Source organism: Manis javanica, chromosome 5, assembly GCF_040802235.1.
Source record: "Manis javanica isolate MJ-LG chromosome 5, MJ_LKY, whole genome shotgun sequence".
Classification (NCBI taxonomy): Eukaryota; Metazoa; Chordata; class Mammalia; order Pholidota; family Manidae; genus Manis; species Manis javanica.
This window is the reverse complement of record NC_133160.1, coordinates 102,744,039-102,756,752: the sequence shown is the minus strand read 5'-3', so window position 1 is coordinate 102,756,752 and position 12,714 is coordinate 102,744,039. Positions and strand designations below refer to the sequence as shown.

At 39.0% G+C, this 12,714-nt stretch overlaps 1 protein-coding gene across 3 annotated transcripts in view; it reads left to right on the top strand.

Annotated features, from left to right (window-relative positions):
• AFF1 (ALF transcription elongation factor 1) overlaps positions 1 to 12,714 on the top strand; it is a 203,901-nt gene that overhangs the window by 6,153 nt on the left and 185,034 nt on the right. For 2 of the 3 annotated variants that reach the window (XM_017641131.3, XM_017641143.3), the window contains exon 2: positions 4,379 to 4,452. In XM_017641131.3, coding sequence (XP_017496620.3) covers positions 4,415 to 4,452 — 38 coding nt within the window. In that variant the 5' untranslated portion in view covers positions 4,379 to 4,414. Of the gene's footprint in view, positions 1 to 4,378; positions 4,453 to 12,714 lie in introns of those variants that run through there. The other variant, XM_037021130.2, reaches the window with a different exon arrangement.

Genomic DNA, 12,714 nt, shown 5'->3' with positions numbered 1-12,714 from the left:
TGACTTGCTTCCCCTGTAGCTTGTGGAGGCCACGTGACCTAGTTGAGGTTTTCGATAGCCTAGGTTTTGGGGAAGGTTTTTCCTTTCCTGACAGAAGGAGTAAACAGATAGATGTGGCCGGCAGAGCTGCACCTTCCTCCTCTCATCAGCCTGCCTTGAATGTAGACAGGAGGTATGGTATGGCAGCACCCTTTTGTGAGATGAAAGCATCAAGATAACCGGCTAAATATGGCAGAGCAGAAAGAGCCAGAGGTGCTCATGGCCTCATTGAATGGCTAAAACTATACCAGTAGCCGCCCGATTCTAGACTTGCTATAGGAGGAATAGAAACCTTTGTTCATTAAGCAGTTGTTGCTCTCAGCTGGACACACTGCCAGCCCGTGTAGAGTAACATCTGCATGGCTGAGGGCACAGCAGTCGCCACTTTCGCTTGTCGCCAGGGAAGGCCTCTTTGAGAGCATAGCATTGGGCTGAGACTTGTGTTGTGAAAGGGAGCCAACAAGATGTGGAATGTGTATTTGAGTTTGGGGTGCCCCAGGCCCACCTTGAATAAGGATTTGAAGTGGAGAAGAGAAGAGATAGTTGTGGAAATTGTGTTGCATTGTGGATATCTGAGCTCCCAGGCTCCATATGGCCTTGGCAGGCTAAGGGAACTCTAAGCGACTGGGTCCATTTGTAGTCCTGGGAGATTGCGATCTGCTTGGGGTAGAGTTCTGGAGAATTCAGAGGAAAACAGAGTGTGTGACCCATGACTCACCCCTGACACATGGCCTGTTACCAAGAGACTGTTATTCCTGGAAGGCGTGTGGGGAAGTGGGGTGGGGGGTGGGGGTGAGATCTGACCAGGGACTGCTGACCAGTCCAGGCATCCTCTGGCCACTGGACAGTTACTTTTCTCATACTCTCCTTTGAAAACTGGGTTATGGTCATGGGGCTTTAAGACCTGCTTAGCTCTTGTTTGTCTAGTTGACAGGCTTCTCTAATGTGTGAAGCAGAAAAATAACCAGAACAACTACTACCATTTATTGAGTGCTTACTGTGAGCCAGGCATTGTGCTAGAAAGATTACAACCATTGTATTTTAACCCTACAACCCCAGGAAGCCCCTTATTACTGATAAGAAAGCTGAGACCTTAGAAAAAGAACAGTAATTTTCCTGAGGTTGTATGGCAAGTAGGTTGCAAAGCAAGCCTTCTAACCAACTTGTCATAGAGACCCCTGAGAGTAGGTTCCATGGGGTTGTTAGGTTTGGGAGGCACTCAGTGACCTAGAACAGAATATTTGAAAATATACTTAATCTTATTTTCTTTTTCTCTCCTTGTTACTGTATATGTATATAGTATGAATATCTGTAAAACTACAAAAAATTTTTTTTTACTTAAATTGTTTCCTACTATTTTGGGGAGTAAAGTTGATATACATGGCATTTTTATTTCTGAATAAATTTGCATTGCAAGAGGCTGGGCTTATAGAAGGGTCACTTAAATAGACCTGGCAGTGTGCATTCCTTTCATTTCATAAAATGTAACATAGATGTTGCTAACTTAAGTAACAAGAACTAATATGCTGTGTACTGAATGCCTATGATGTGTCAGTGTGCTAGGCATTTTAGCTAGATTATGTAATTACTTCTCAATAACCAAAAATTTTCCATTTTATGGATGGGAGCACTGAGGCTGGTAGGACTTAACTTGCATGAAGTGATCACCTGTCTCACCTGAATCTGTTCTCCGTCTGCTGTACAGCACTACTCCATCTGTAAACAGAACCAAGCCGGGAATGTCTTGACCACAGTGGGCCCCTCCATTCTCACCTACCCTTACCTTGGGTCTGAGTTGCTTGGCTCCTCCATATTAGCGAATCATGCACACATCAGCATCGTAATAGCCTTTCATAGGCTGAATTTGGTCTTTTCTGTGAGACAAAACTGAGAAACAGTCAATAATCTGGTTAATCAAGCTTCCTTGCCCCTGCTTCTGTGGAAAGGATTTGTGCCTTCCAGCAATTTTAAGAATTTGAATTGTGCAGACATCCCCAGTTGTGCCCATAGGCCAGATCCCTCAGAGACTCTTTTTAGCTTTGTACTCCATCCACCCACCCACTCAAGAAGCCAGTGGTCAGACCTGGGGCTCAGCTGACTCCTTCAGTCTAGGACTTCTCAGTTTCTAGGACCATTTTAAAAAAAAGACATTTTTTGGAGAAGTTTTAGGCTTAAGGCAAAAATGAGCCAAAGGCAGGTTTGCATAGATGTCTCTGCCCTCACTTATGCCAGCCTCCCCTGTAATCAGCATCTCCCACTAAAGTGGTCCATTGCCACAGACGATGAGCCTACACTGACACTTCATTACCCCCAGAGTTCTGGGACCATCTTTCCCTACTGATCTTGTGTGGCTGGGTCCTCAATCCCTGAAGTCTTTGCTCAAATGTTACATTCTCTGACCACTTTATATAAAATGCAACACTTAACCTCATTTCATCTCTGGCACTCTACACTTTGTTTCTCTCTATGTCCAGCATGTGTGTATTTTACTTGCATGTCTCTTTGCTTACCTTCTGTAGTTTGTAAGTTCACGGATGATGAGAGTCTGTTCTCCTCACTCTCTTACTCTTCCCTGGCTTAGAGTAGATGCTCAGGAAATATTTGTTGGCTCTGTGCATAAATGAACAAACAAGTGAACTCAGGACCGTCCTGAAGGTTGGTGTCCTTCCACAACCCAGCCTGCCTCCTCCCTCAGTGCCCCTCCTGCTCCACGGACCAGCTCTGGGTGGTCACTGTTGGGCTGCAAGGCCGTAGGCATCTTCAGTGGGAGGGTCTGTGGGGGGACTGCCTTCATGCACTCTTCAGAAGCCTGTACAGGGTTATGGGAAATAACGCCAAGATGAATACATACTCTTTTATTGGTCACTTACTGTGTGCCAACTGCTGAGAGAAAAGCAAGTTGGAAGCGGAGTGGGTGGGGGTCCTGGGGTGGGAGGGAGCTGGCAGGGAGAGAGATGGGGAGAAAGGGAGAAGGAGAAACAGAAGTGTGTTAAAGAGACGGAAAGTGAGAGAATAAGTAGTGATGTTGGGGGTGGGGGAAGATTATTAAGATTTGAGTTGGAAAATATAGGAAACTTATCGAAGCTTCTACAGAAATATTGAAGCTGGTTAGGAGAGTGCAACTCCAAAGCGTGTTTGACTCTGAAAAACTTAGAGCCCTGCTAGTGTGAGTTTAACTAGAATATCTGCAGAATCCATGTTGCATCTTTCAGCGGGGGGAGAGAGAGTGACAAATGATATCTCCTGGTGTGGAAACATTGTACGCTGCAAGTCAGAGATTTTAGTTACATGGAAGGGGAGATAAGTGACCTTATCAGGGGTCAGAGTAGAACTGGAAAGGACTATACTCAGTGTTTCAGCCTTAGCCAAAAGTGTAACAGTTAGCCTTTTAAACTTAGCAGACAAGCTAAAATTGTCACAATTTTAATGTCACATTTCAATTTGTATCAAATAGGTTGTTAAATCTGTAAAAAAGATAATTTAGTAACATACCCTTTGCCTGAAGGACATTTGAAAAAAAATAGTAACTATTTAAAGCAAGTTAGGGTAAGTGCAGTAAATTTACAAATACAGACAAGAAAGGAAAAAGGAAACAGCTGTTGATAGTGTTAAACATAGAGGTTGTTTCTGGAGATAAACAAAATAGTACGAAGGCCATCTGCCCAGATTGGATAACAATTTTTTTTTAAACTAGTACTGCTTTGAGAGAATACTCACAAATTGCTTAGGAGATTAAGTACCTTGTATGAGTGCAAGTAAAATCTAAAGGTAACTGGCCCATGGGCTCACTTTTTTTTATTGTCTTGAATTCTTATGTGAAGAAAATAAGATGGTGATGTCCCTTCTTGTGCTAGTCTCCCTTTTCTTCCTTCTGATACTAGTGAGGATGCTGACACAGCCTGTAACCTCCTGCAAATTACTTAAAACTGGGTTTGTTTTCTTACCTATAAAATGGGTCACTAGTATTTGGGACATTACTACCTACCTTGCAAGTTTATTGCAATGTTTGCATGGAATATCATCTTTTAAAAGAGCTTAACACAATGCTGGGCACAAAGTAAACACTGGGAAAATGTTTTTCCTTTCTTCCTCCTCGTGATAAACTTGCATACATTTTTCCTTGCTGCAACAGCTTCGAGTAGCAGCCTCAAATTAAAAATACATTTGGTCTTCAATGTCTGTGAGCCAGTTCATGCAATTTGGGAATTGGTAAAGAACCATTCTCTAACTGAAGCGAGAGCTTTGATTTTGTCTCCAGTAAGATTTCTCTAGGGTTCGGACATACCTTTGAGTTCCTTATGTATGGGCTCATATTTACAGGCTGCTGTTTCTCTTCCAGATGAATACCCTTGTCCCTTTCCACTGACTGGCAGCCATGGCGTTTGCTGAAAGAGTCCACAGCAGCAGCAACAGGTATCCGTGAAGACCGGGCTTCAAAGACAGGATGATATTTATTTTTATTATCAGTTTTTCAAAGAATAAGTGTCCTTTCTTTCTGCAAATTATAAACTCTGGTATACGAAAGTCGAATCTATTAGACTGGCTACCTATTTTCTTTAAATCTAGTACTCTGTGCATCTCAGCTCAATGTGGAAGTTCTATTAGCCAGTATCTGTCCAAGATACTGGTCTATATTGCCCTGATCTGGGAAAATATGTGCTTTTCAGCCTGTGCAGGAAGAAATACCATGGTGAGATCCACGCTACCACGAGAGCCTTGAGGGAGGAAATTCTGCCAGTTACGTTTTATGATTTTCACATTTCTCCCTCCCATCCTGCATGTACCTTTATTGCCTTCTTGTTACATGCTTAGGGCTGGTTGAGGAGAGCATATTAACATTCTGAAGAAGTTATTAAGAATTACTCTTTGATATTCTGGAATAGTTTTATCAGGTTGTTGCTTGTTTTAAATACATTCATGTATGACATATTTGAGATGGAAAAGATGTACTTCCATGTAGAATAAAATCCAGTCATATTTGTCTTAAAAAAATTACTCATTTAATATCCAGAAGGAATTCTTAACATCACTGATCAGCTTTTATTTATGCTATTAGATACTCAAAAGCATATTGAAGTATGAGACATGTTCAGACTCAAACTTACTCAACTAATATTTACTGAATAATAGATGATGGTGCCTGTAATTCTGAACCATCTTGGGAGGTTTTCCTACTTCCTGCCCCTTCCTGGTTCATTTAGGATACTAACTCTGTTCCAGGTGGTCCTGTTGTTACATGTGGCATGCTCTCCTTGCACAAAGAGAAGCATCTGAACCAGGCAGCAACAGCCACATGCCACGAGAGCCCCGGGTGAGGGGAACTGTGGCTGCCTATCTCTGGGCTTGTTCATAATGTTCAGTTACACATCAGTTTTAAATTTATATATAGTTAAATGTCTTGTCCTTTTTGGATTCCAGTTTTTTGAGTGTGCTTAGAAAGGTCTTTCCTGCTCCAAGATGGTGCAAATAATGTTATGTGTCGTCTGCTGGCACTTGAATGATTTCATTTTTTTGCATTTAAATCAGAACTTGTAAGCTGGTCACCCATGGGACAGATCTGGTCAGCAGATGGGGTTTTTTGGGTCCCTTTACAGTTTCCAAAAAGTATCTGCCAATGTTTTTAACTTGACAGTTGACGTCCATCTTCTCTTGAAAAATTGAAGGCTTAACGACATGGGCTTGCATTGCCATATGGCAGCACCCAGATAGGACTGAAAAACTGCTCTATAGACAAGGCATGAGCTTTCTAATTCAGAACTTCCCAGGTGGTATGCCATCAGTACGTTACAGGTGTGCCAAGATTTTGATTTCCCTCAGCCCACAGGCCAACCAGAAGTCCAGAACTCCCACCTGATTTCCTCCTGCAAGGCTTCTGTTTTGTCAGCTTGCCCCAGAAAGACTTGATGTTAAAAAAAAGTTGGGAGAGTACTGATGCTTTCTAGTTTGCTACAGTACCCACACAGATGGATTCACACAGCTAGTTAGTTGCTTAGCCCTCTACTTGCCACCCATTTTAGATCTTCGACTTGTTAGGATTTTGATCCATCTGTAACTTACTTCAGGGTAAAGTATGTGTTGTCAATTTCCATATTAATAAGAAAATTAAGAAGTCCAGGAGATGTTAAAGAGCCAATAAAAAAAGGAAAGCAAAAGACCAGCCAATTGTTTTAACTTTATTTGTTTATTTATTTAATTCATTGATATACAGTCTTATGAAGATTTCACATGAGCAACATTGTGGTTACTACATTCACCCATATTATCAAGTCCCCCCCCATACCCCACTGCAGTCACTGTCCATCAGTGTAGTAAGATGCTATAAGAGTCACTAGTTTGTCTTTGTGCTCTACTGCCTTCCCCATGACATACTTACACTATGTGTGTTAATCGTAATGTCTCTTAGTCCCCTTCTCCCTCCCTACCCCCTTCCCTTTGATAACAGCTAATCCCTTCTTGGAGTCTGTATGTTGCTGTTTTGTTCAGTCAGTTTTGCTTTGTTTCACTCCACAAATGAGTGAAATCATTTGGTACTTGTCTTTCTCTGCCTGGCTTATTTCACTGAGCATAATACCCTCTAGCTCCATCCATGTTGCAAATTCAACATAATTTATTAAATCACCTATGTTTTCTCCAGTGAACTGATTGCTGTGTCTAAATTCCATCACACTCTTGAGTCTATCTTTGGCATTCTTCAGTCTGTCGTTAGACGTGATTGTCTTTTGGCAGTGGTGCCATACTCTTGCACTGTGTTTTTACAGATCTTAATATACAGGCAGTTTCTTTGCCATTACCTTTCATTTTTAGAATTTTCATAGCTATTCACATTTGACTGAATTTCCATATGTACTCTGAAGTCACTAAACATTTTCTAGAAGAATTGTTGGCATTTTGATGGGGGGTCCCTTTGAATTTATCTACTAGGGAATGTTGAATTGTATAGAATATTAAAACTGGGACTTCCTGCAAGAGATAGAAATATCAAATTGATGAAAATCTAAGGTGATGAAGAAATTTTATATTTCAGTTGTAATAAGATTTTTGTGGAGGTTTGATTTTTCAAAAATTTCTAGTTACTGATATTGCATCCAGTATAATTTCTGGTAGAAGAGTCAATTATAATGGTTAACAGTATATCACTGGCAAAATTAAAAGATATTTTGTATTGTATTACATGTGTTTTCTGTTGTTGCTTATTAGGATGGGTTAACTGTTCTTTATAGTGATATTCTAGCAATTATAGACCTGTTTTTATTACTTCTTAAATTTATCTTTCAATCTCACCTCCCTGATGTGCTCTAATTTTTTTAAATTGAAATATAGCAGGTAGTATTATCTTGGCTTCAGGTGTAATGCTCCTGTTAATTTTCATACCCACTGTAAGTGATAAATAGGGGAAATCCTAAATGCAGTTCTGTTTTTAATATATACCAATAACTCACTTGTTTAAATGTTTAATCATGATAGGTTTATCTTGTAGTAGTCCAGAAAAAAAACTAACGTGGAACTGGTTCAGGACTAGCACATATTTTAAAGGAAACAGATGTTTATTGAGCATGCAGACCTAATTACTCAAAGTAAATAGAAGTCTGAGTGTTAACCTTCGCTTTTCCCAGGGCTATCAAAAGTTGTAAGCATGGATAGAACATTAATGTAATGTGTAAAGACAGTATTTGTTTTAATTCTCAGAAGTAATGGATTCTGTGATTTCCAGATTTATCATTTTGAAACTATTAAATGTGAGCTCACTTATATTTCTCCCCACCCTCCTTTGCCCCCTCTTTCTTCTTTCTAAAAATTGTTATTGGATTATAACAGACTGAAAAGGGCAGGCATTAGTAGTACAGTTCAGTGCACTTCCACAAAGTGAACACACTGTGTACCAATCAAGAGGCAATACCAGTGCCCCAGAAAAAACCCTCCAGTCCCCTTTTGGCTACTATACCTCCCTCAAAGGTTGCCACTATTCTGACATCTAACATAGGGTTTGCTTTGGCTACTTTTAAATTTTATTTAAATATAATCATATAGTATACATGTTAATGTTTTCTAGTTAGTTTTGATGTTAATTTTTACTCTATTTCATAAACTTAAATATCTTTACCATTTAAACATCTTCATAATAATGTATATTAATATTGTATATCAGTTATATATTACCAATATTAAATATTTTTATTTTTTGTCAAATTTCCATAGTTTAATATGAGACTATAATTATTCTTACTCTTTCTCCCACTTCTCTCTTCTACTTTCCACTTATTAGCTCTGCTTTTTGTTCTAAATTGTCCAGGTTGATAGCATATTTTACAATTATCTGTGTTCTTGCATGCTTTGTTTTTAAACTGATAATAAGAGTTGAAAAACTATAAATAAGAATTACTTACATTATTTTGGTCAGAAAGCAAAATAGTGTTCAGGGTTTTATTTCTCCTCTGGGTTAAAAGTCAGCCCAAGTACCACTTGAAAGAGGGTTTATTGATCAGATGAACTAAGTCATCTTTTGTTGAAATTCACACACATTTTACATTGCTTCATCTTTAAATGGTGTTTTAGTTTTCTTGCAGTTGTTAATTTTAATTTTCCTTTTCCTTCTCGAAAGGGGGAACACACCGTTTTGCCATTTACTAATGTGTTCCCCTTTTTATCCTTCTGTATATATTGCTTTCAATCTCTCATTAGTTCTTGAAATCCTGAAACTAAAATTAATTTTACAAATGTGCTAAAGTACATTCTTCTGAAATTGGGCCTAGGTAAGTGAAGCCAGAGAACATGCTGGGATACATTCTGGGAATTTTTTACTTAATGATTGAGGGGAAACATGTTAAGATCACATAAGAGTGAAAGAAATTTTATTTCAGACTCTTTCACCAGATTTGCTCTACAAGTAGCAGCATACATAGTAAAAACAAAACAAAACAAAAAACCCTGTTTTATTGAGGTGTGATTTACATGCTATGGACATGATTTTACTTTTCTGCCATTAATTTTTTTTTTTCTAATGAATGTTTTAGATCTGTTGATACACTTTTCAGTATTTGGGAAGATCTGAGGGATTGAATTTTGTGAGCCCTGAATCATATTACAACACTGTGGTCCTGGAGCTCTCCTTCCTTAGGAGAGTCTGAAATAATGTTTAACTCCTAATTGAGAAAGGTCCTCTCAATTAGTGAGGAAGCTACAAGGTGTTAAGCTGATTAACACCTATTATATGGACAGATTTTCTTTGTGTGAGTAAATCAGGGGCCTAAATAGAGATGCTTACTAGAGAGATTAATGGTTGTAGGCCATGTTTTTCTGGAACAGTGAGTGGCCTGGCCTGGGCATTGTAAATCATCCACACCTGGAATTGTGGACGGGAAATGGAGAGGTTTCCTGCGTTTCCCAAGCAAGTTGTTTCAAGCCTGATTTACAAGTGCAGTAATGTTTCTTATACAGAACCCTGTTTCCCTTTATTTTAGAAAATGGTTCCTAACTGTTAAGTATGTGTCATTGTCACGTGTAGTTTAAGATGAGTCACTCAATTTGATGGGTTTAGAAGAGTTTGGTTTCAGACCTAAATCCAGACCTGAGGAAATTGTTTTCAAATTTCGTTATTTCCCAAAGGGGCAGTTAAATTTTGGGGGTTGGGGTGAGGTAACCAACCTTAGAAATATTGAGTAATTTCACCAGAAATCCAGCTGATCAGTTATTACATGTATGATATAGCGAGCTTGAATATGGGACTGGAGTCAGCTTGTGTTTAGATTTCTGACGCTTTGGTTACTTGAGCAAGTTGCTCAACTTTTAAAGCCTCCTTAAATGGGGATAGGGAGAGGAATGCGTGTAAAGTGCTTATCTCAGTGCTTGGTATATCATTAATCCTCTCTAATTTAGTAATTCCACCACTCTGGGGCTGATGGTAGAGTGGTGGGTTTCAGGGGAGTCAGTAGCTTCCTAAATTCTACAGAGAGGGAAAGGCTTTGTTTAGAGGCAACTCTTTGGATGGAAGGGATTTCTTTGAGCTTCTCCAGGAATCCCATTCATAGGAAGGAGAGTGATAGAGGAAACAGACCTTTAAAAACAAACCACAAAGAGTGTGTTTATTTGCAGGGCATGTGGATACACTTGGAAGTTTTACTGTGATCCATCTTGCATTTAATACTGGCTATGGGATTATCCTAAATCACACATGAAGTCTAAGAATACACTGTTGCACGGTGTTTTCTTCTCTACAAGTAGCAGCATACATAGTAAAAACAAAACAAAACAAAACAAAACCCTGTTTTATTGAGGTATGATTTACATGCTATTTTAGGTATACAATTTAATGATTTATAGTAAATGTACTACTGAATGGTGCAACTATTTCTCTAATCCAGTTTCAGAATTGTACCCCCTTAGATGCAACTGCCTATCTCCATCCCCCAACCCCAGGCAACCATTAATCTACTTAATACTTTCTTCTGTTCTGTTCATTCACATAAATGAAGTCACTTACCATCTGGGTTTTTTATGCCTGGCTTCTTTCATACCCCATAAGGTTTTCAGGATACACCCACATTGTAGTATGTATCAGTATTTCATTCTGAACTTTTTATTGCCAAATAATAGTCCATTGTATGGATGTAACAATGTTTTGTTTACTAGTTTCCAATTGATGGATGTTTTGGTTGTATCCACTTTGTGGCTCTTATGAATAATGCTGTATATATATGTTTTTATTTTGGGGGTAGATACATGAAGGAGTAGAATTGTTTTCTTATACAATAGATTTTAGAGTTACCTTTAAATTATATTCTGAGCTCACAAGTCGGTGTGCCATGAATCCACTTGGATATGGTTTTTCTCTTTTGCCTTGAGTCCTGAACCAATACAGAGTTGGAAGAGAAATAATTAATATTTATTTATTGCCTTCAGTATAATGGATGCTAGCCCAGGCAGTAGGCACTAGATCATTTTAGGTGACAGTTTGGCCCATGGTGGTGGATAAGATGGTTGTTAAATTGAACTCTCAGGATTATACCATCTTTGTAGGGATGCTAATTTCATTATATCCTGATTCGGGAAAGAAATTTTTTCTTCTGTTCCAAGAGCTTCAGCTATAACGATACTTTTCTTCTGAAGCTATAGCAGTCAGCCTCCTTTGGACTCTGTGGAACAGGGTTAGAAAGAAAGTTTCAGTTCCAGTTTCCTCCATTTTTTAAAAGCCTGGAGGACATTTCAGAATCCGAGGCTGATTTTCTGTACCAAATGATCACCCTGTGGTCAGGTTAAATGGTACTGGAGGAAGCAAGAGCCTAGAGAACTTCATAGCTGAAAGTGTGACTCAGACTACAGGGAATGCCACTAGCTACTAGTTGGTTCCAGTTACTACACTAAATAACATTTAATATGTAAGGTACTGCATGATTTCATTTCTGCTTTTGACCAACAAGTTCTGATCCCTTCTTCAGAACCTGCAGTGCAGAATGCCTCCAGTTTTGTTGCTTTAAAATGATTTTAAAATGGTTGTCGTCAGATTAGATATATTTACATAGGCAGGATGTCAGTAGATACAGTTGAGTGAAAAGTTCTCACTAAGCTACTGAGCATTAGGTGGTCCAAGGCTTTGTTGGGGAGAGGAGAGAGTCTAAAGAGAGACAAAGAGAGAAATCTTGCGCTTTGTACCAGCAGCAAAGAATTAATGGCCCAGACAGGCCATGAACACCTAATTTAGGATAGACTTAATCATAGTTCTTGCCTAATGTTTCTCCTTTCATCACTTTAAAAGAAAAATTTTATAGGAATATTCAGACATTAGAGATGTTAGAAATGGAACATTTCATTAACTTTCAAATACCCTTTCCCAAAATTTAACATTTTCAACATTTTGTGACAGTTTTAAAAACCTCTTTTTGTCTTGAAGTGTTTTAAAACAAATCCCAGACACATTTTTTCACCCCAGATACATTAATGTACGTTTCTTCATAAAATGTGGATATTTCCCTACATAACTGCACATCACTGCCACACCTAATAAAACTAACATTTTGGATTTATCTAATAACTAGCCCATGTTGTTTTTATCCAAACTACACAAACTATTTAAAAATGTATATTAAAGTTGTCTACATCCTGATTCAAGCAAACCAAAGCACATACGCTGCGTTAGGTTTTGTCTCTTGAGTTTTAATCCAGAGCATTTACCCTCCTTCTTTGCAAGGTGGGGAGGAAAGGATTGATCGACTGGGAGAGGAAAGGGCCTTGAATGTCCTGTTTTGTGAATTTGTCTGTTTCCTATTAATGTGTCTAACATGTTCCTATATACCAGTGATTCTCGGCCAGGAATAATTTTACCCCCCAGAGGTGGGGACATTGGACAGTGTCTGGAGAGATTTTTAGTTGTCTTAATCTCGTGGATAGAGGCCAGAGGTGCTGCTGGACATCCCACCGTGTGCAGGGGTTTTGTGGCGACAGCCCCACTACAGTCTTCTGGCTCCAAACGTCAGTGGTGGCAAGTTTGAAAAATCCCTCTGTTTTTTATTCCAGGTATTTCCTGTAGAATGGAAGTTTGCTCTAAAACTTGGTTCGAGTCACGACCAGTGTTTTATGTTTGTTTTTTTTCCCTCAAAATAACTTAACAGTCCAAGAATGCTGGTATTGCGTGTTTTCATCCAGGTGCTGTCGTGTACAAGGGCATGTCACTTTGTGAAGGTG